The sequence below is a fragment of the Homarus americanus genome, unplaced genomic scaffold (assembly GCF_018991925.1).
Source record: "Homarus americanus isolate GMGI-L3 unplaced genomic scaffold, GMGI_Hamer_2.0 scaffold16894, whole genome shotgun sequence".
Classification (NCBI taxonomy): Eukaryota; Metazoa; Arthropoda; class Malacostraca; order Decapoda; family Nephropidae; genus Homarus; species Homarus americanus.
Genome location: NW_024746541.1, coordinates 5,650,510 through 5,674,740, shown reverse-complemented (window position 1 = coordinate 5,674,740; position 24,231 = coordinate 5,650,510). Strand labels below are relative to the sequence as shown.

Here is a 24,231-nt window from a genome sequence, read left to right as displayed (position 1 = left end):
CTTTACTTTACAACTATCCTAAAATGTCCTCCTCAAACTCCCTGTAATTGTTCTTGGTTTATCTCCTCGAATATTTTTTCGTTGTTTTGGTCGAGCAGGTAAGGGACCGTGTTTGAGGTGGAATCCATTAGTCGCTTCATCCCCTTCCAGAGGGCAGCAGAGTCGTGGAAGTTGTTGGCTGCCTCCCACACCAAGGCGGCCCACTTTTGTTCATGTAAACGTTTGCTCTCGTGCTGGATGTCCATCTGTAGCTCTCGGTACCGGTATCTCAGCTCTTGCGCCCACCCTTGGATACTGGCTAGCTTTCTCACGCGATCGTACTGGATACTGAGCTGCCTCAGCTGGTGACTAGTGTGAGGGAGGGGACTGGTCCTGAGGGTGGTGGTCGGGATGTTGTTTTTCATCTCCGTTTTCACAACAGTGTACAGCCACTCATAAAAGTTCGCAGGGGTCCGTGTGGACCAGTCCAGTCCCCACCTCTTTCTGGACGGCGAGTCTGTGTATAGCGATGTAACAACGCGCACACGCAAACACACGGCAGAACTGTGTCTTTTATGTATTCATGTCAGACAGGATTATGTCTGACAATCAGTTATTATCGTTAGTCATAATCAGGTTACACATTTAGTGTTGTACAGTATGAAAAGATATGAAAGTTAGAGCCCCTTCGATATCTAAGCATTAATTAAGCAGCAGAGACGCCGGTAGTGCAGGTCGAGATGCATTCCAATCCGTTCGAAAATTTGCTTCGTTTCCACATGAATAATATTGTAAACCGTTAAGAGTTCAACTCGGACAGTATTTACCATTAGCGTAGTATAATATATCTTCTTCGTATATTCCTCTATATATCCAACGCAAACCCATTCTGAATACTAGGTAATAAAACATTCGAAGTAGACGAAGACTTGAAACCCTTTATGCAATAACTAAAGGAAAGAGTATTGAAGTAGGTCTATTGCCATATATTTGTAATTATATTATATACCCCCCCCACCCCTCCTCCTCCACTCCCCCTCTATCGTATTGCTTCGTCTTCACATATCGAAGCGTCTCATGGTTCAGGTAACAGAGGACTGTGGTTATATTGTCCATGACAATTTTAACCCTCATATGCTGTCACACAAATGCAAATGTGTAAACATTATTTGACAAAACACAATATTTGCATGGACACATATTCCTGTCAAACAGGTCTTAATTGAACACACACAGTTCCAACAGGTTCACCGTGTATGTTCGTGTGTGCGTTGTCCACTGCCCAGAGACCTGTCGTCCAGAAAAGGGTGGGGATGGGATTCACCCACACACACGGAGACCCCCACGGACTTTTATGAGTGACTGTACCATTGCTCGACCGCGTCGTCGATGTCATCTCGGCTGCCCTCTTCCAAGTTCATCCCCTGCTTGAGACTGAGAGACTCCTTCAAGGAGTGCCAGTCTGCCAGTTTGAGGTTTGACCTGATTTTGGTGGGGATCATAATGGGATTGGATGAGAGCGTCACTACGACTGGCAGGTGATCGCTGGTACTGATGGGTCCGGCGGTAACGTGCCTGATCAGGACGGCCTCGTTGTTAGAGAGGATTATGTCGGGTGTTGTGGCACTGGCACGTCTGATCAATGTCGGGATATCTGGATCGAGGTGTTGTAGTTTCCCCCTAATGATGTTGTCAAACAGCGCCACACCGACGTTGTTCTCATTACCGTGTCCGAGTAAGGCGTGGCGCGCATTTAATTCCCCTGTGATGCATGTTGGTTTTCTGTGGTGCGGCAGCTGATTGAGATCTTGTTCAGGTCAGTAAGGGCGTCTGGGAGGTAGGTACATTCACAATCCAAAGTTTCGACAACCCCCTGGCTGGGTGTCCGCCGAGGCCGGGGTTGATCGGACCCAGACTAGTTCAGCAATGTGGTAACGAGGCACTTCGACGGTGAGGTTCATATTCCACCACCACAACACTCCAAGAGTCATAGCACACGAGCACAGGAAGGAACTTATTACGAACTTTGACATGGCATGAACTTGCATAACAAATGCATTCATAATAGTGTTGCCACACATAACAATAACATGTTAAGACTGGAGCATGAAAAACTTTGTCTGGTTCCAAAACACTAGCTTGGAACCACTAGATGGGAGTCCTCGTATTACACATGAATCATCAGGGCAGCATATATAAAGGGTGGCCGGCGGCCGAATTTCGTCAAGAGGGAGTGAGCGGTCAGTCAACAAGGTGAGGCCTATACATGTATAGATATTACCATAACCCTGGGAATATTATGGTTTCACACATACTAGGAATTCATATAGTCATGTTTACAGTATTTAATGGTTTATCAGTAACTACACTGGAGTATTTTGGCTTGGAATGTTGCAATTCACATTAATCATGGTATCACCCAAACAATTTTTGTCTGGTCCGGAGCAGCGACTTTGCCAAAGACCTCGACCCTCAGCGTAGATGCCTGGCCGTGTGTCATCATGAGTGACTACTTCTTGGTCACTTGCCTTGTTTCCTGTCTACTGCTGCTTTTTGTTTTTAAATTTCACTTTATATTTTCATATAATGATACTACTATAATTATTGACAGTTAATGTGCATCTTTGTGATGGGACTTAGTCTTTGTCTGCAGTAGTGTCACGGTGCTTTTAGTCCATCAACACGTGCTGTTTATCAATATTCATATTTCACAACTGGGTCGAGAACAGCCCAAGTTTCTCATGCCTCACTCCTAACTTGCTATTGTTATGTGTGCCAACAATGTTATGAATGAAATTTTGTTATACAGGTACATGTTATGTCAAAATTCGTACAAATGTCCTTCTATGCTCGTATGCTGTGAGTCTCGGGGTGTTGTGGTGGTGGAATGTCTGCGTCCGATCACCCAGTCTTACCTCAACCCTGGCCTCGGCGAACACCCAGCCAGGGTGTTGTCGAAACTTTGGATTAAACTTTGGATTGTGACTGTACATCGTGCTTATGATAACAGGTCCTCTGGTGGTCTCCAACAGCACTCCTAGAACAGAATCCTCGAAGTCTAGCAACACTCTGTGACTCAGCCGTGCCCTGTTGGCCACAGCGACACCATCGTTCAGCTCACCAGTCATCTTCCTCTGATATACAGTGTAGCCAAAAATTTTCAACTTACTTTCGTCCTTTATACCAGTACTGTTTAACAGAATAATGTCTGGGTCTAATTGATAGTATACGTTAGATGGTTAGACAGTTCGTTGCGTCTATTGAGGGATCAGTGTAGGACATTATGTTGGATAATTTTCATCCTGCTAACGACTGCCATTTCGGAGACTGTAACTTGGGACGTCGCTTGAAGTGTTTGCTCGGCTTCTGCCATTTCTAGGGGGCCGGAACTTCTTAGCAGAACATTTGAACATCTGCTTGTCAGTTTATTTCGACAGGTGCAATGTTGTTCCTGGCTTGTGCCTCGTTGAGTTCTTTCGAAAATGAATCTGGATGAACCATGTTCGTGTGATGGGCATGCAGGTAAGACAAGTATATAGCCTTGGCTTTTTACTCGTTTAACTCTGGAGCGGAGACGCTCCTGAAGCTCTCCGCCACTGCATCTCGCATGGCGCCCAGTAACTCAGTCACTGCCTGTTTTATTGAATCCTTGATGGTTCGTATCTCTGATTTCAGGACTTTCATGATCTCGCTGACATTGTTGAGCCTTTGTGAGTCTGCTTGAATTTCTTTCAGGGCGTCTCTTAGTCTCTCGTTGTAAACTACGATCGTCAACTGAGTGGTCTTTTTCATTATGTTAGAAATTTCCCTGGTTTCTTTTTGCTTGGTTTTTCAGTCAGTTTCTTCTCTGTGTTTTGGAATACCCGTTTCCTGACCAGACAGGTGGCAGAGATGGTCCTGTGGCCACCTTCACAGACGACACAATTTTTGGTGGCGTTACTGCAGTCTCTGTGAAAGTGTTGATCAGATGAACACTCAGAGCATATGACCCCTTGCAGTTGACAGTTCTCGGTCATGTGGTCATTGTATTTGTAATACCTCATACATTGTTGGATGGGCGTATACTTTTTCGTATTCTTTTTAGTGTGAGGAGATGGAAGTGGTATTTGAGTAGAGCCCCTTCTCCTTGACTTTATTATGGGCATAAATTGTTTTAATTTTCTATTTCCTCTTTTATTACTTCTGCAATATTTTCTACCACATCATTGGCCAACTTCTTACATACAAGGGTGAGCTTAGCGCCGTATTCCCGTGAGACAACGACCTCGTATCCGTGGTTTTCATTTTGTCCATGGCACTAGACTTAAGGAGCATATCAGCATCTTCATCTGTCTCTGTGAGGATGATGTAACCGCCTCTTAGATCCAGGAGTCTATTTATCCTCACCCTTAGGTCATTTAATAGTCTTTTTAATTTGATCCGAGACTCCTGGGTCGGGGTTCTGGAGAGCTTCACTCTCACTTTGACCATGGTCAGTTACATACAGCAAAATTCTACACTCGGAATAATTCAGAGCCCTACCTATTCTGTCCACATCAGCTAAACCCCATCGAGGCCACTCCCCCTGTCCTCTTTCTGGGAGAGTAGAGGCGGGTCTAGGGGTCTCGGGGTAGGGTGTGCAGACAATCCCCTGACAGGGGCCTAGCCAAGCCCTAACTCCTAACAGCGACAGGTTATGGAGCACTGCCGAAACCCTAACATAAAATGTTGCCACCCTTACTGTCTCGATTCAGGAGCCCTCAGAGCCCCCCCATGTGGCTCTTCTCTCAGGTTCGCGTTGTTAACATACAGCAGGGACTCTAGGCAAAAGGACATTACAGGGGAGAAGCGTAGTGTACAAGAATAAGAATATCAATGAAAAACTACAAGAACAAATTTGAATGTGAACCGGAAGCGACACGCAGCACATACACCCTCTCTGTTGGTTGGGTACGCTCTGTCACGTCCGTGTTTTACGCCGGTGGCAAGTACTGGACATGAACTGCCTTCAGAATGTATCTGTACATGCGCAATTGTTGATCGAGTCGTTATAACACTCTCTGGCATGTTGTTAAAAATTGTATGTAATAATACAACATTGTGTAGAGTTGTGTGCATAAAATTACGCAAAATCTACAGCTGTTTCACTCCATCATCATCATTACACCAATCACTTTCAAGTGTTGTTGCTAGCAAACTATTCGAGTTCCAAAATGTTGTCATATCAACTTTGTGCCTTAGAATTGTCCCAGAATTATAACCTACAATGTACTAATCATATATACAGGCAGTCCCCTATGATCAAATGACTTACGAACTTTCAGATATACGACCAAATCTGGCCGCAAGTCTAATTTTGTTCGTAAGTGAAAATTCTAAATTTTGAGATTCAAATTTTGCGCCAGGCGAGAGCGTCTGCCGACAGAGGGTGTCCGTGGGAGCGAGCGGGCAGAGCAGTCATATTGCTGTTGCATTCCAGCTGATCGGTCATTGTCTGTGTATTTTTTATTACTTTTTAGCCATTTCAAATGCTATTAACTCTCCATCATGTCCAGTGAATGCAAGAGCAGTAAAGGTGTTGAAAGTGCTGCCAAGAAAAGGTGTGCTATTACATTGGAACCAAAAATGGAGGTTTTTACAGAAAGTTGAAAGTGATGAGAAAATCACGCATGTAGCCTGTACTTATTCCATGAATCGTTCGACAATTGGAACAATAATCAAGGACAAAGAGGGAATCACGGAACATGAAAAAAGATCTGTGCCTATGAAGTCCACAAAAAGAAGAGGACAAGTGATTGCGGAATAGGTAAAAAGTTTTGTGTGTGTGTGCGTGTGTGACTGGAGGATCAGCATCAATGTTGGATCCTCAATTAGCCTTATGTTAATTCATGAGTAGACTAAGAGTTTGTTTGATGACATAAAGGCAAAACATGGTGAAAGTGCTGCTGAGGAAACTTTTTTTTTGCTAGTTACGGATGGTTCCATAGGTTTAGGGCTCACACAAATTTCCACAACATCAAGGTGAATGGTGAGGCGGCTAGTGTGTGTACACCATTGCTGCTTGGGGAACTAGTTCCCTAAGACATTTGCTGATAACTACAAGAAAACACTAAGTCCCTAGCGCTTTCGTGTAATTCACATCTTCAGGGGTGAGTACAGACTAAGGAGTGATGATGATGGGATGGACAGAAGAGAGCTATTGGCTCAGGAAGGTGGAAGATGGTGTCGGAGGAAGGTAAAGGTTAGGAAGTGGGAAATAAAGAGGGAGATTGATAGCAGGTGGGCTGTCCACCTTGCGGGGACGGGGTTAAGTCTGCCATGTCAGCATTTCAGGTCCACTACAGCAAGGGAAGGGAAGAGAAGGGTAGGGAAGCCAAGCTAATCTAAGCTAAGGTAGTTTGTGGTGTTTGGGGAGGGGGGGCCCTCCATGTTGTCCCTTGAGTCTCTTGGTTTTAATTTTGTATATATTGGTTCTGGTTCTGTGTTGTCATATGTTATGCTCTTTGGTCATCAGTTGTGTGTTCTGGTAATGTCTTCTTGCATTGATTGTTGGAATATGGGGCCTTCTAGTTCTTGTAGTTATTCTCATATTGCTAATGCTTTATTATGTTGATTGTGGTTAGGTTATGTTCTGTGTGCAGCTCGCTGGAATTTTTTGTATATGGTGGTCTGAGTTTTGCTGCTCTTCTGAGGGCTACGTTTTGAACTGCTTGTATTTTGAGTTTATTTGATTTTGTTATAGTGTTGAGTGGAATTGGGGGATATTCCAGGTGTGGTCTGACTAGTGCTTTGTAAAGGTGTAGTTGTGTATTGGTGTTTAATTTGCGGAATCTTCTGAGCTTAGTGAGTTGGGTCTTGGCTTTTGCAATTCTTTCTGTGATATGTGGTAGTATGCCGTTCCTTGTAATTTTCAGGCCGAGGATTTTCCCATTTTCTGATATGGTATGTTTTGATTGTTGACCATGATTGGTTAGGGTCTGGTTTTAGCTATATGAATTATCTTCAGTTTTTGTGTGTTTGTTTTAATTTTTCATTTCCTTTCATAGGGGAGCTGGTGGTAGAGCGGTACCGTTCTTGCCTCGCAAGCAAGATGTCCCTGGTTCGATTCCCGGGCCGGAGGAAGTTGTTTGGACACTCTTCCTAGTCCCCTTCGGCCTTCGTCCCTGTTCACCTACCAGCAAAGTAGGTACCTGCTGTAAGTCGAAAGTTGCGAATTCGTATTCAGAGACAAGTTGTTGGAACTTCCAATAACTTGCTTAGACATAAACCATTGACTCTTCAGGCTTCTACACCCTTAACTCATGAGACATAAGGCAAGTTAGCAGGCTTCCCTGTTGGGCGCTGTAAACGCTTCTGCGCTTCACCTTACACAAGGATGTAGGGGGTGCCCAATAAATGAAAAAAAATATTCCTTTCATAATTGTTTAGGGTTTCTATTTCTCTGCTTTATTTGATTGCCATCATTTGTTTGGATTTCCCTGAGTATTGTATGGTTTGAGTTACGTCGTCTGCGTATGCAATGTACTCTTGAGTTTCTTGGTTTGGGCATGTCAGCTGTATATATGGTGTATAGTGTTTATGTTACTGCCTTGGGGTACTCCACTGTAGAGGGTGAAGTTTTTACCTATGTAGTTGTCGATGGTGAGTTTGCATTGTCTGTTGTCAAGGAAATTGCAGAGGAGAGCCGTGATGTTGGGTGGCATGTTGAGTTGGATGATCTTGTATTTGAGCCCTTCATGCCATACTTTGTCGAAGGATTTGCTGACATTTCTGAGTACTATGTTATATTGGTTTCTGTTGCTGGCTGCATTTTCGATGGATTCGTATATTGCAGTGTTGGTGCCTCGGCTTTTCCTAAAGCAGTGTTGTCTCTGGTTGTATTTCTCTTCATACTCTAGGTTGTTTCTTAGTCTCTGGTTTATTATTTGTCAAGGATTTTGCCAGGTGTTTCGAGGAGTGATATGGGTCTGTAGTTTCCTGCCTGTGTTGGGTTCTTTCTTTGTTTTGGAATGAGTCTTATTTTTGCCATTTTAAATTTGGATGGGAATAATCCGCTTTCTATTGAAGCATTGAAGAAGTCTGTAAGCTGTTTGATCATTGGTGGTGGTATGTTTTGCAGCACGGTTTTGTTTATTTGACTTATTCCGGGCGATTTATTCTTGAAGCTGGCAATTGTCATGTGTGGTTATTGGAGCAATTAGTGGGTCGTTGTTGTCTGACGTGTTGAGGTTGATTGTCATGGATTGTTGCCATTTGTCTGTGTTTTGGTTCAAGTGTGTTTCCACCAAGTGTTCTGTTTCTCTGCATAAGTTTCGGTTGTCCTCATCCGTGATTTGGTAGATGCTGCTCCAGAATGTTCTGAATATTGGTTCCTTGAGTTTTGGTTCTGTTAATCTTCTTGCCGTTGTTGTCTATAAGGTAGCTGCTCTCCTCTGAGTTAGTTCCCATGAGATTTTTAATTTTAGTCCAGAAGGCTTTTGGGTTTTTGTAGTCTGCTTGTGTGTTGGTTATTAGCTGGTTCTATTTCTCGTTGTGTTTTACTTTGCATCTTTCTAGTTATTCTTCTTTGAGATTTCCATACAATACAGTGATGAGTGGGCTCTAGCCTTGTGTTTTTATAAATTCATGTAGGTTGGTGAATCTGGTTAGGATGATTTTTCTTCGTGTGTTAGTTGTACATATGGTAGTGTGCGATATGTTGTTTTGGGGGTGTTGTTTTCCATGGCTGATGTGATTTTCGAATAACAGGTTTCTAAGGCGATATCGATCTCGTTGGTGTTTTTGTTGTGGAGAGTTATTGTTTCATCTGTGTTGAGAGCTGTTTTGAAAATTTCCCAGTCAGCTCTATTAAATTAATATCTTGGTGTCGAGGGAATTTGTATTGGAGATGTGGAAAAAGTTGCTATTATGGGTATGTAGTCACTGGTGTTGGCGGGTCCAGGTTTTATGTGTGTGTGAAAATGGTGGTGTCTGTTTGTCAGAATTATGTCGGGATTCCCAGAGTTTCCCGATGTTATGAATGTTTGAAAGTCTGGGCCTAGGTATGTAATGTTGCCTTGCTCGATTAGGTTGTGCAGTATTACTCCAGCAGGGTTTCTGTTGTGATGTCCAAGGGTTGTGTGTCGAGAGTTCAAATCGCCTAGGAAGTATGCCGGGCTGTTTCGCCTGGTTAGTCTTAGGAGGTCTCCTGTCGGGAATATTGGTCTTCTGAATGGTAGGTATGATGTTCCTATTGGTCCTCTGGTGGTGTTTGTTTCTACTGCCAGGAAGTTACCTTGCAAGTTGTCAATTATTTTGTGTTGAATCGTTCGTTTAATTGCTCTTGCTGTCCCGCCATGTAGTTCTTCGTAGATGTTTCTTTGATAGACGTGATTATTAAATATTTTGATTTTTTCGTTGTCTTCTCGCCTGTGTGCGTTGATAAGAATGATGTCTGGGTATAATGTGCTGTGTATGTTAATGAGTTCTGTTTTCCTCGCCAGGGTCCAGGCAAGAACGTTGTGTTGGATTATCTTTAATGATTTGTTTTGTAAAGTCGAGGATCCCGAGAACTTGGTGCAGGGTGTTTGCTGGCTCGTGTATCTCCTGGCGAGTGTCTATTTCTTTCTTCCTTCAGTCCCATTCTGATTTTCTTGAACTTAGTTACGTCTACCCTTTCAATTTTGTTATATTTGGTGTTTATTAGCCCCTGCATTTATCAACATTTCTATGTAGGATTCTTCTACCCTGGCATCTTCGTAGGTGAATTTGATTGTGCCTTCCTTGATTTTCTGCAGAAGTCTATCACTTGATATTGTAGGTGGTGTGTTAACTGAGTAGAGACGGATACCGATCTCATCTCTTAGGTCTGCTGCCTGCACTTTGGTTGGTGAAGATGTGGGGCACGATGGCCAGTGTAGGATTCTGTTCTTGTTTTCACTTTGGTTGGGTCATCTTTGGCAGTTTGTGGTTTCTCTGTCTGCTGAGTTGTGGAAACTGATGATTTGTGGTTGGCTGATTGGGTCTATTTCCACCACGTTTTCTTCTATGACAAGTTTGGTTGTTTGCTCCTGTGGCTTAGTTGTTCCCAAGCTATTCTCGGTAACAATTTTAAATATTTCTGTTGAAGGGGCGTCGTCTGGGAATTTCACCTCCGGCAGATTATTGGCAGCAAACATTTCCCTGGTCGTTTTTCCAAGGGATCCTGGCTTTGTGATGTTTTTGATGCGTGCATGAATAATAGTGGTTAGTATTGTGAATGGTAGTCCCTCGCTCAAATTAAGGTATGTAGGTTGCATGAAGGGGTTTTCTTTGGTTTTCTTCAGGACTTTGGAGGTGGTGTCTTACAGCTTTGCAACTGCTGCATATGTTTTGTTAGGGTCCTTTTCTATCTCCTTGTTTGCCTTTCCTTTTCCCTCAGTTTCCTAATTATTTCTCTCCTTGTGGGACAACGTGCTGCCAATGCTCTGTGGTCCCCATTGCAGTTCAGGCATTTGAGGTTATCCTTGTTACTGCAGTCTCTGAATGTGTGGCCCTCTGCTGCGCATTCGGAGTAGAACTTCTTATCTTTTTGGAGACAGTTTATTGATAGATGATTGTATTTGTAGCAGTTCCAACACGGTGTTATTGAGTAGAATTCCTCCTGTTCAATTTGTTGTTTTGATAGGTGGTAGTGGGAGATGCAGAGGCCATTCTCTAGGGCTTTTTGAGCCATGGAGATCTCTCCAAACCTGACTTTCATCATGGTAGGAGCACCAGGCATTAGCACCACCTCCTCAACTCTAGCCAATGGGTTCCTCTCTTCTATATTGTTAGCTGTTTAGCTTGGTGTTTCGTTCAGTATGTTCCTGTCTACCCTTTTAATGACTACATTTTTTTTTTTGCACGGAGTTGTGGTGGTATTACTATTTCAAAGTCCCGTTCTTTTAATTTCTTTGTTGAGTCGTCAGAGAGCATGTTGTCCACGTCCTTTTCTTCAAGGCAAAGGACTATGAATGAGTCCTTTGCTTCAATCAAGGCGGCGAATTTGATGTTTAACTGGGCACATAATAGTATGCCCAGTTCCTCTATGCGTTTTTTCGGATACGCCCCCCTAGAGGGAGTGTAGCCGTATCCTGTTTCCAGTTGTCCTAGTCATTTGCTTTGGTCGTTCTCCGTGGCATCAGTCTTGTTAGCGATTTGCGATTTGAAGAAAGTTACAGGCACGATCACGATCACGGTTACCCAGGAAGGCTCGGCGGAGGGATGGGTTCTGCTCCTGCCCCTTTCGTGATCACAAACTCCTGGGGTGGAGGTGAATAGTTACAGGAGGGACCCAACGACGAATACACTTCTAGGGTGCAGGTCCCCAGGCCAGAGCGAAAAAGAAGGAAGATCAAAGGAAAGCAGCCACTGGTGCAAGTAACACCAGTGGGATCGCGACCCAAGTCCGCTGCAGGAAGCCGTTACAGAGCACCCAATCAGGGCCGCCTCTGATCAGGAGTCACCCCTGATCAGTGAGGAGGCACAAAAAAGGCGTTGTCTGGAACGAGCTTCAAAAGCTTTTAAGTGATGGTTAGTGAGGTGGTCGTTTGCGTTCCGGTCGTCAACGGTTAGAGACAAAGGTTGGCTGGCTTTGGCAGTGAAGGGTCTGGAGAGAGGTCCGATCACGGCGAAGGCTGACTAGGGAATGTTGGACTAAGGAGAAATACTTGACAAGGCTAATATATACAATAGAGGAGAGTGAGACCAAGTCCCTAGGGGACAGCAGGTGTCCACAATGTTCCGGTCATAAGGCATATATATATATATATATATATATATATATATATATATATATATATATATATATATATATATATATATATATATATATATATATATATATATATATATATATATATATATATACAAGGATCACACGCACCTACAGTACAGTTGTGTGCTGACCTTGCAAGAGGAAAGGTCACGACCGATTTAGTTCCCTGGGATTAATCTGACTGTCCAACCATTGCTATTGTTAGTTGTGAGCAGATCTGTGCCTCTTTGAAGGCTGAGCTAGAGAATGTCAAAAGGCGAAAAGTTGAGGTTGAAAGAAATGATTGCGAGGATGAAAGAGGACGACAACACAGGTCAGTGGAAGGTACTGAGGAGAGGAACTACAAAACTGGTAGTGAAAAAAAACACCAAGGAAGCCAAAACAGCTAGGTGTACTAACTTTTTAGTCCTTTCGGAGACGAAATAGACAGTAACATAGTCAAGGACAAGGCTGACAAGGAAGGTACAAAAACTTTAATTGTTGGGGATTCTCTGGTAGGGTACATAGACTAAGCTTTCTATGCTAAAGACAGATATAGGATGAAAGTGTGTTTGCCAGGAGCTTGGGTGAGTGATATAGTAGAGAGGATGGCCAATATCATGTCTGGTAGTGGGAACAAACCCATTATCTGTCTCAGTACAGGAGGCAATGATATTGAATGGTAAGTCCAAGGCAGCTATTGACCGGATTAGGAGGAAAGGAGGGATCCCTATCATATATGGTGTCCTGCCTAGAAGGAGAGTTGACAGTGAATGATTGTCAAGGACATTTTGTGTCAACAGGCATCTTGACATATTGCAAGTAAATAACAGTTCCATTCACTGACAACTAGGACAACTTCTATGGCAGAAGAGACCTTTATCCTATGGCTGGGGTACATTTACTTAGAGATGAGGTGGCAACCCAAGCTGGCTTTCTAGAGAGGGCAGTTCAAAAGATGTCGAAGTCCTTAAGCTGCTATGGGAACGAGAGAGCACGGGGGTCGAGGAGACTACAGTGGGCATGGGAAACAACATGAAAGGTTTCAGAGAAATCGAGCTGGGAATGACGATAAAGCTAAATTAGGCAGACAGTTATAACCTAGTGCGATAGTGAGAGGACTTAGGTCACGACTAACTCAAATGTCTACTAGGCAACCAGTAAAAGTATGAGTAATATATTTTTTTTTTTAGTTTATTGGGCATCCCCCTACATCCTGTGTATGGTGAAGCGCAGAAGCGCTTACAGGGCCCATCTGGGAAGCATGCTAAGTTCATGCATACCTTTATGTCTCATGTGTTAAGGGCGTAGAAGCCTGAAGGGTCATAGGTTTTTTTGTCAAGGGTGTAGAAGCCTGAAGAGTCAATGGTTTTTGTCAGCAAGTTATTGGAAGTTCCAACGCACCAGGACACTCGCCCCTACTGTTGGATCATCACCCCAACGTAAAAGTGGTCTTCCTTCCTCCCAACACTACGTCATTAATCCAGCCCATGGACCAAGAATTAATTTGCAATGTGAAAGCTGCATTCTCTGCAAAGAAGTTTAAGCTCCTGAACGACTATACCAACACCAAGGATGAGTTGCGTAACCTGGGTGACACCGATAGCAAGAGCGACGAGGACGAGGAACAACAGTTGGCGGATCAAGAAGTTCTCGTGAAACACTTTTGGAAGAAATTTAACGTCAAGAAAGCTGTGGACTTCTTGGTGGAGGCATGGGATCAGCTGTCTGTAGCAACGGTTCGTCCCAGGTGGGAGGCAGAGTAAACCTGTGACTGGTGATGTTCAGTCTGTTGCAGTGGCAGTGGACCTTGCAAGAGAAGCTGCGCAGAGTGTTACAGCTGCAGACTTCTCCGAGACCACCAACGAAGATATCCTGGAGGTGATAAGGGATCCTGAGGTGACTGCCGACGAGATGTTAGAAGACGATCACGTCAGTGAAGAGGCAGGTGGTGCGTCATCCCGAGAAGAACACAAGTTAACGCATGGTGCCATCGAGTGTGCAGAGAAACTGAAGCTCCTCCTTTCCGACGACCCTAACGATAACCGGTATGAAGTTTTCACTACCCAGCTGTTGCAGACTATGGAGCCGTACATCAAGGTGTATCACGACAACATCAACACTAGCCGTCAACAAAGCATTACCGAGTTCTTCGCCCGCAACCCACAACAGCCAGCCCAAGCCAGTGATTGTGACAGAGACAGTGATGGTGATTTTGAAGAATTTGTCAGGGAGGCCCAAACAAATGTGGAGGACAGTGATGGTGACTCACCTGAGGGCCAGTAGTCTGCCCTCTGACTCGGAACCAGCCGCCATTCCCGTACGCCGACACATCTCTTCTACTAACGTAAGTGTTAAACCTAGCCTTGATTTTTCCTAACATAACCTAACCTTACGTAAGTGTTAAACCTTGATTTTTCCGAACATAACCTAACCTTAGGTAAGCGTTAAACCTTAATTTTTTAAAACATAACCTAACCTTACGTAAGTGTTAAACCTTGATTTTTTCTAACCTAGCCTAACCTGACGTAAGTGTTAAACCTTGATTTTTCTTTTACCTGGTACAGTATATTATTCTCTTATTGATATTTCTCTTTTATATTATGTGTGTTTGCATACCATCATAAAGTTAAGATGTTATTTTTACTACAACGTACGTATTGTGGAGTTTGGGGGTCGGCCCAGTCTCTATTTCAATTAATCCCATATGTTCTGTTATTCCATTTACGCGTTTCTCGTTTTACGCGCTACTCCGCGGGTTCAAATGATCGCGTAAATCGGGGTATTACTTTTCCACGTTTTCATTGGCAGAATTCCCGTTGATCAAACCATCAAGGAAATGGTAAAGAAAGACACGCAGACGCCAAGAGGAACTAAGGGTTCAGCTTGAGGCCAGGGATGGTTACCAAGTACTGTACTACCTCACGGCTGAGCACAGAATGGAGTACCTCAAAAAGCTGAGGGCTATGATAGGCTAAGATAGTTCAAAACTGCCTCGCCTAGATTTGAATGGGCCAAGGATGAAGAAAGTGGAAAGAAGTGTCGAGGCCCTGGTGGATCTAATGGAAAACAAATGGCTGAACCTAATGTCTCCAGAAGAGTCTGACTTGCCTAACCTGTCCATGGGCAGCAAGGCCCCCACCTGACGTTTTCCACTTACACTTTCAAAGACAAGGTTGATATTTCGTCAAGGTACTGGGATTTTAAGCCCGCTATCCCCACCGAGGGCGATACTCCCACCTATTACACCTCTGATTCCTGCATAATTAAAGAGTTCCTTGACAGAGGTATCCTCGGACTGTTCATCTTTGTCACTGGGTGCTATGTGTGGATGTTTTTCTCGTAGAGCAACTAGCTGTCACTTAATGCTGGAGGGAAACCTCGTCTTGGCTGGTACCCAGTAAATTCTCTCCTACCGTGTTTCCAGTCATCTTTTGACTGAACTCATGCTCTAAGTTTTAACATTTCGGGGGAGTCATCGCTGGGTTTGAGAGAATCTAGGGAAGCTTGGTGGAATTGTGAGCTCTAGGAAAAATAAAATAAAACCTTGAATACTGCCATCCCTAGTGATATGCCTTTTCACTGACTTGGGCAGACACACGTTGGCAAATAGTAACAAGTTGCACCATACTTCTCAAGTGCCTTGGGCATCCCTTTTTACGCCAGGAAGTTTACTTACCATGATGGCGAGCTGCCTTCATGACATGAGGTAGAGTCCTGGTGCTAGTTGCTTCTAATTGACCCCGGGAGATTTTTTTAGTGACTGGAAACTCGGCATGGCGTTATGATCAAGATCTTGGAGAGGTGTTGCACTCATTCCCCTATTGGGGGTTACTACCATTTCTGATGTATTGGTGATGGCGTTATTTATTCCACATATTTGACATAAGTCACTATCTTCTTGCTTGAGAGTTTCAAGATTGTCTGGTCTGACTATGAACATGACTCGAGTGACTGATCAGGGTAGGGTTAGACTGAACGATACATCTTTCTCCAGTAAGCACGCGGCAGCTACAGCTAATTCCAGAATATACAGTATTGAACAGCCTCCAAAATTGGTCCACCATCAACCATACCAAGACCAAAGAATGAAAAGAATGTTAATAGATTAGTTAGACATGAACGCCTGCTTAATTTATTTTCTTCACTATCTCTGTGTAGAGTCGGAGCCTCGGGTATCATGTTTAAATTTTCGGAGGTGAAAACTGTTGAAAAATATTTATTCAAGTGTATATTTGAACAGTCCCCTTCACAAGTGCGTTTACAGGGGTTCATCATATAAACATTCCACACATCATTATATATGAGATATTTGTTTCAATGTTGCTTTAATTTGATACCATAATATGTTTACTATTGCAGGTTTCTTTCGGTCGAATTTAAACAAACACATGGCTGCTACACTGCACAAAACCTGACGAGTCCCTGTAAACGCACTTGTGAAGGGGACTGTACATCTGCAATGATAAAGTGAGACTAAGTATGAATGTACAAATGTGTGTGTGTGTGTGTGTGTGTGTATGTTTCATTCCTTAAAGATAAATTGTATCTGTTAGCTTTGACTATTAAACATGACATATTTCTCAAATTGATAGAGTTATGTGTTACTGACAATGTTTTTAGGGCAAATGGGAAGTTTTACAAACAAATATTTGGCATGAGCATGGGTAATTGTCTTTTTGCTCTTTTAGCCTGTATTTATGTGGAGTTTTTTGAGGCTAGATTACTACCCACTATAGGTGACTTTATTCCTCCATGGTATAGATATGTAGATGATGTTCTTTGTCTTTGGCCTAGAAACAGTGACCCACTGGAATTTTTGGACAAGCTTAATGATCTTGTCCCTAGTAATATCTTCAAATTTGAGAAAAGAAATTAATGAATCCCACCCTTTTTCCTGATATACTTATAATGAAAAATGCTTCCAACTATAAATTTAAGGTGTATAGAAAGCCTACACAGGTAGACATTTTCATGCATTTTTTATCGGGTCACCTTGAGTCTACCAAAATGTCATTTTTTTCTGCTATGTTTTTTAACGTTTGCGTATTTGTGCCCCTGTATTTTTTTGAAGAACCACAACACATTCAGTCCATTGTATAAAAAACTTGGTTACCCTTCATTGTTTGTTGGTCGTTGTCTTAAAAGGGCTAAAAAATCCCTTTATTGTACTCAAACTACTGTAGACAAATTCCTACATTTAAGAATATTATGACTACCTTATTGCAAGGAATTTGTCCCGTTAGTTCAATCCCTTAAATTACTAAACATTAAAGTTGTTTTTAAATATGAATCTACGGTTACTAGCATATTAATGAAAAACAGCCCAACCCTGAATATAAATGGAAGTGTTTACTCTATTCCACGTGGCAATTGTAAGGAAAATTATGTACAGTAGGTCAGGCTGGGGAAGCATTACAATTTAGAAAGAAACAACACAAATATAATATTAGAACAGCATCTGATCGCATTGCACTTTTCGTTCATATTAGGAGCAATAACCATACCATGAATATTGGAAAAACAGTATAGGTGTTTAAATCACCATGTGTTACAGAAAGCCTTCTGGTTGAAGCAAGTCTAATTAGGGAAATGAATTCTATAACCCTTAATGATGGTCAGTACAAAACTGATGATTAGTGGGTCTCATGTTTTTGACCTGACTTGACCTGATCTGTTACGTTATCCATTTTATAACCTCTTTCGCTTGCGGTGGAGGTGGTGTGTGGATTAGTGGATCCCAAATAAATTGACCAGACTGATGTTATGTAAGGTTACCCATTGTATATAAGCCTCTCTCAGTCCCTGTAAATTCAGTTGTTTTGAAGATGTCTTGAATGAAGACGAAAGCTAAGGTGCTTCAGTGTTTCCCTTTTCCTATGCGGACTTCTACATATAATCAACAACCTCACCCCGCCAGGACTCGAACACACGATTCCCTTGGAGATTCACGGCGCCATAAGCTTGATGAACAGGCCTTGTGTGAAATATAACAAAGTCTAGGATTGCTTTTAGTGTCCTAATGGTGTAAGAGGTAATGTTCCCCGGTCACACACATAAGATCGTGGGTTTGAGTCCTGGCGGGGTGAGGTTGTTGATTATATATATATATATATATATATATATATATATATATATATATATATATATATATATATATATATATATATATATATATATATATATATATTTCATGTAGATCCACAATGAAAACGTGGATAAGATAAATCTTGATAAAATCACACGGGAAAAGGGAAGCAACGGAGCACCTTAGCCTCTGAAGATGTCTTGAATAAAGACGAAAGCTAAGGTGCTCCGTTGTTTCCCTTTTCCCGTGTGATTTTATCAAGATATATATACATATTGATAAAAGGAAACACTGAGGCACCTAAGCTTTCGTCTTCTTTCAAGATATCTTCAGAAGCATCTTTTTCATGAAATCAGATGTAGTAGGTAGTGGGTAGCTATCAAACAGGGAGGTACTACCGACTGGGAAGATATTGGCAGCATAATGTGTTGTCTAATGGTAGACCCTGCTGCCATATGGCATCACGAAAATTGTGACCACGTCTCAGGTTGCTGGTCTGACTTTCTGCCTCATTTACACACAATTGCAGTGTCGCAATATATATCCATTACCGCTTTTGATCTGTTTTAATTTTTTATGTCTTTGTTCACTTATGGCATCAGTTGGTCAGGAAGGTTGTGAACCCCAGGGCCGACCTGTCCATCATCAAACTACTGGGGCCTCAACTGACGTCACCGCGGTTGCTGGAGGATCGGCTTTTTTCACACTTCATATTTCCAACATTCGCGGCCTGAGATCCAATTTTCCTTCTGTGGAGCACCATCTATTAACCTCTTCCCCCGACCTCTTACTACTATCTGAACTTCAACTGACCAAAGCAGCTTCACCCAAACCTTTTCAAATTTCCATCTACAACCTTTTTCCGTTCTAAGGGAGGTGTATGCCCCTACTGCAACACACGCACACCTATAGCTCGACTCACGGATATTGAGTCTTCTCTTTATGGTGTCATCTGGCTCAAAATGTCTCTACCAACTATGACTATTTTTCTTTGTTTCTTATACTGTTCTCCCAACTCTACCAACTCTTTGGAACTCTTTGACTATATCACTTCTTGTCATAAGTGGATGCTATCCACTCACCCCGACACTGAGATCCTCTACCTAGGGGATTTCAATGTACATCACAGAGAGTGGATTGGCTCTGCAAGGGATGACCAAGGTGTAGTCGAGGCACTCCTTTCCTTACTTAATGATCTGGAACAAATAATTAAACACTCTATGCATGTTTCAGATCGACACGATCAGCTTACTAGCCAGTGGCGTTTCTAACCTTCGGAAAGTGGGGGGGGGGGCCACTTTGGGGCCAAGGTAATTGTTGGGGGGGCAAAACCAAACCTGTGTACAACTTGCAAGATGCAGTTTTTGGCATTATTACACTAATTTGATTGACAAACGTGAAGTGGCGTCTCTCATGACGCCAGCCTAAAATAATCAGCATATGGCTGTATAATGGCAACGCTCTTATTTCACTAATCATGATTCATTGGAGTATTGACACACCTGAACATATCTCTAAAACTGTATTATTGCTCACATAGTCACATAAAGGGCGGGTGTACTACATGTGTACCACAATGTGTTTTTGCTCGTAACAAGGCTAATAAAGTACTTGGGTTCATACAAAGGAGTGTTAGTTACAAGACTAGCGAGGCTCATCCTAAAACTGTATCTTGCACTTGTGAAACCACGCCTGGATTACACAGTTCAGTTCTGGTCACCGTATTACAGAATGGATAATAGAATCCTTGGAAAGAATCCAGAGGAGAATGAGAAGACTAATCCCGGGCATTAGGAACCTTGAGTATAGAGACAGGTTAAAGCATCTTAATTTGCACTCCCTCGAGAGACGTAGAGCGAGGGGCGACCTGATAGAGGTGTATAAATGGAAGTCAGGGCTAAGCATAGGGGACATTACAAAGGTACTCAAACTATCCAACCAGGAGCGAACTCGTAACAATGGTTTTAAATTAGACAAATTTAGATTTAGGCGCGAAATAGGTAAACACTGGTTTAGAAACAGAGTAGTGGATGAATGGAACAAGTTACCAAATATCATCATTAACTCGAATACGCTGAATAGCTTTAAACTTAGGTTGGATGCTTATATGAGCAATAGGGGTTGGGTGTAAACGGGACTGCCCAGTATAGGCCAATAGGCCCGCTGCAGTTTCCTCCATTCTTATGTTCTTAAACGTAGGTTGGATACTTATATGAGCAATAGGGAATGGGTGTAAATGGGACTGCCCAGTATGGGCCAATAGGCCCGCTGCAGTTTCCTCCATTCTTATGTTCTTATGTTCTTATAACAAACATTGAAAAATAGAGCAGTGTCTTTACAATGTATGTACATAAATCAGCAAAAAAATGAATGATCTCACGCTTCACACATAATGGAGATTATGGAGACAACGTTTACGCTTTCAGACATGAGCGCCGCATGCAACTGTTACATTATACCTAATGGCAAATGGCAATGGTGCGGCTTCAGTTCACACGGTACTGTGACGGTAGCAGTATATTCAGTGCAGCTTAATCCTACGATTATTATGTCGGCTGCCAAACTTGTCGACAAAACAATCCAAATCAATTCCCTCAGCTCGTGCTCAGAGTGGTAATGTTCATCACCGACAAGGCAGTTTGTTTATATACACCGTGATGTGACCCCACCCCACATATCTGCACCCTCCCAATTCCTGCCCTCCGGGCCTCACCTCACCTCAGTGATCTCACCTCACCTTACCCATGCCTCTATCTGGCGTGCGGCGTGCCCATTGCCTGAGTCACTTGACTCACTTCCTGGTTTTGGGAATGTTTTTGGAATTGCAATTTTGAGAATAAAAAGTGGGGGGCCAACCCAGGGGCCAGCCCAAAATCTGGGGGGGCCATGCCCCCCCCGTAGAATCGCCCCTGTTACTAGCATTCTTGATCTTTGCCTTACCTCTAACCCCTCACACTATTCATACTCGATTTCTGCCCCCTTACGGTATTCTCATCACAATCTTATTTCTATTAAATCAAACTGGGAGCGACCACCTCCCCCACCCCCCTCTAAACGCCAGCTATGATACTATCGGAGGGCAAACTGGCAATCCTTGTGAAAATTCTTCTTCGACTTTCCACTCGGGACGCCTCAGTATGTGCTGACAGCATTGCCCGTGTTATACAGGGTGGTATGAGTATATTTATCCCATCTTCTACCAAAACTTTCATTTTAAAATCATGGTTTGATCGCTCCTGTTATTTACTTCTGTTTCATTACATCTCGGAATCACTGTAAGGCTATTCTTTGTTGGCTCAAAATTTACGCTGTATGCAATTGTTGACACAAAATTTACGCTATATACAATTGTTGACACAAAATTTCGATCTATAACAACTATGCATAAGTAACTTGATGTATGATGTTGATGAGGTGAAGCCTTGGCCCCATTGTTCTTTTTTTCCGGCTAGTTATTTTATATAAGGTTTTTTTTCTTCAAGTTTGTACCCATTCTGCCAGTCTGGAGATGACCTGAAAAACTTTTGCGTAACTGCACAATCAGTCGTTTATTTTCTTAATAATGAATGTGTAGAACTGTGATTCTCACATAGAAAATTTTATTTTATTTGTTGGTATTTTTAAATGTATGGAAAGTCTAAACACATATATCTTTTTTATATCGAACAGAAGTTATTAAGAATGTAGATGTTGCATAATTATAGTTTTATCATCTCCAAGCATAATTGTATTTCTTGTATTTATGTGTATAATGATTATTGGTTTAATTATGTGCATTTCAAAGGATAATAACCAGGTAAAATAATAATGCTAAACTAACTACTGTTACCAAAACCTAAGCACTACTGTGTTAAGTATTTTGTGCTATGTTAACCTTCCTCCATACGTCGACGGACTCGGGTATGTGTTGCCATGGGTTGTTTAGGATCAAGCCATATCTACAGACGTGCACTCAGCTAGTGTAAGAGAAAACTCGTGCGACAAAAACAATGCTTTACAGACTAGGTGGCCAGTGGCGGCAGAGATCTACTGCGCGACTGCTGAGCGTCGTCGTGGAGCTCATCAGCGACACAAGGCAGCGTGCTCAGATTTTCACTAAATTTGTCTAACGTCATCTAACAACTTACTTGTTTGCGACTGGCCACCAGAAGGTTGTGTGGCTGGCACTGTGATGCCTTGAGAGGTTGGAACCATCGGGCCCTGTGTGGGAGGCCACGCCTGGGACTGTCCGACTTGTGGACCCAGGGTGCCCAGGGGACCCGCACCACCTACACATGAAGTATTGGAACTCTGACTAGTGTGATGGCCATGTGGGTCTTGCCCTAATGACCCTTGCCTGAATATCCCCGGCTTCTTATCCTGGTTTCCCCTGGCTTGATTTAACAAATCTTGCCCACTAAATCTTTTATTTTGATTATCTTGCATAGAATCATGTGTACTTAGTGGTCCAGGGGGCTGGAGCCCCTGGTTGGGGAGGATCATACCTGGGCCACCTTTCCCGGGAGCCTCTGAGAAGGGGGGTCGCTGGAGCTCGGCGCCTGAGGGAGACAAACACAAGTGCCATACTTAGTCATCAATTGCAACATTACTATCTCAGTAAGTAGCCAACATGGTATCATTAGATGCAACTTCAGAACACCTGTAAAATATGCATGGTAAGTCAAGACATGAGGGAGCGAGTGATTAAAACTTCTAATATAGCAATAGCAACAAGAAATATACATTATAATTACTCTTGCTCGTTAGGCAGGCATATCTATGCTAATTTGAGAAAAGGCGTTTAAGGTGCAAGACATCAGGTCCCGTAATTTTGTACTTGTATTATTGAACCTTAACAGAATTATATCAATCTGAATATAAACAAAAATAAAACATAAGTAAGTAGTTAAGGCACAGATACATTATCGAAATACAGGAGTCTGTAGAAACGCAAAACTGAACAATAAGAATGAATTTGAAATACAGTAAACAACAGTCAGCACTTTTGTCATCGGTAACGCTTGTGAAATTTATTTTAGATAATATATGCAAATTTTTATTGTATCCTTATGATATTTCCAAAACTCCCTTGTATAGTTTCTGAACATGTAAACAGTCTTCAGATCGAGTGGAGAGAGCAGATCACTTCTGTTAAGTTGAAATAAACAGAAAACAAATGGAAAGACGAAAATCGAGGAAGTCAGCAGTAGTTTAATTTTGCCTGGTGTATCATGGAAAGATTTCTGATCTAATATCAATAGTAAAAAAAAAAATGTGTGTGTGTGTATGTGTGTGTGTATATTTATATTCAAATAAAGGAAGTATTCAAGGTTCAATATGTAACGACGAAGACTGCTTAAGTGTGGAATAGAAATATAGCATAAACTGACTGGGGAGAAAACTGTAGAAATATGGTTTGTCGTGTGGCGAAGAAACAGGAAGGTAACATCAAATGGACTTGAAGGTGAAGGATATAAGAATTAAGAAACCAAAAGTAAAGAATATTCTTCAGTGTTGAACACACTTTTGTGGATTCAATTAAGTTCATTGGTTACTTAAGGAATATCTATGTTGAGGAGAAGGGGTGGCGTCCTTACTCAACAAAATAGGAAGTCATCACCTTACGCTGTGATTGTTACCGCTATTCCTTCATCTGTGAAAATATTATAGGATTTGGTAATAATTATGGATGTGTCCGAAATTGGGATGACCTTAAAAAAAATTGCTCAAAAAGAGTATTTGCCTATTCTGGTCCCAGCCCTACCATGTTGGTAAAAACCAGGTAATAACTGTGGACTCTTCTGTAGCTTCCTAACAGACAAACAAACCATGGAATTTTTCTTATAGAGTGACACTTAGATATCTTAGTAGTTACCTACTGTATAGCAGAAAGCCTATCCGGCCGGATAATCTATACAATCTGCTATCCGGCAGGATAGTTGACCTTTTCCAGGAGGCTTTCTACAAAACCACCCAGCGTCCCAAGCCAGCCTTGCTATTTTTCGTAAATATAATGATAGGTAATATAAAAATAAAAATCGTAGAAAAGAAACCCAGTAAGTAGCATGAGACACAATACATGTGAGAAAAACGGTGTTCTCTGGTAAATGGCTGACTAACCCTCGTGAGGACTGACTACTGGTGTTGACAGATGATTCTATTTAATATTTATCGCGCTAATAAAGAAATATAATATACATAGATTTAAAATGAAAACATTCACGGCGAATATTTTCGAGTTTTCTAGTCATACAGAAATTATATTTCTACGCATCCAAATAACAATATGTTCTAGGTTCGTTATAAGACGCTTGGATTCGGAAGCGAGGTGGAAAGGGAAATTCCCTATACACTCTAGCTAGTGGCGTAGACAGACATAATATTAATATCCTATTATTCACCATTAAAATCATACCTATGCATCTCTTGAATCACTTAGAATCGGGTCTAT

The 24,231-nt window shown here is 42.2% G+C and overlaps 1 protein-coding gene across 1 annotated transcript in view; it reads right to left on the bottom strand.

Annotated features, from left to right (window-relative positions):
* The window catches only part of LOC121879332 (collagen alpha-2(I) chain-like), a 153,774-nt gene that overhangs the window by 73,060 nt on the left and 56,483 nt on the right, over nt 1-24,231 (bottom strand). Inside the window, exon 2 of the mRNA XM_042385934.1 lies at nt 21,929-22,339. Coding sequence (XP_042241868.1) covers nt 21,929-22,339 — 411 coding nt within the window. The remainder of the gene's footprint in view (nt 1-21,928; nt 22,340-24,231) is intronic.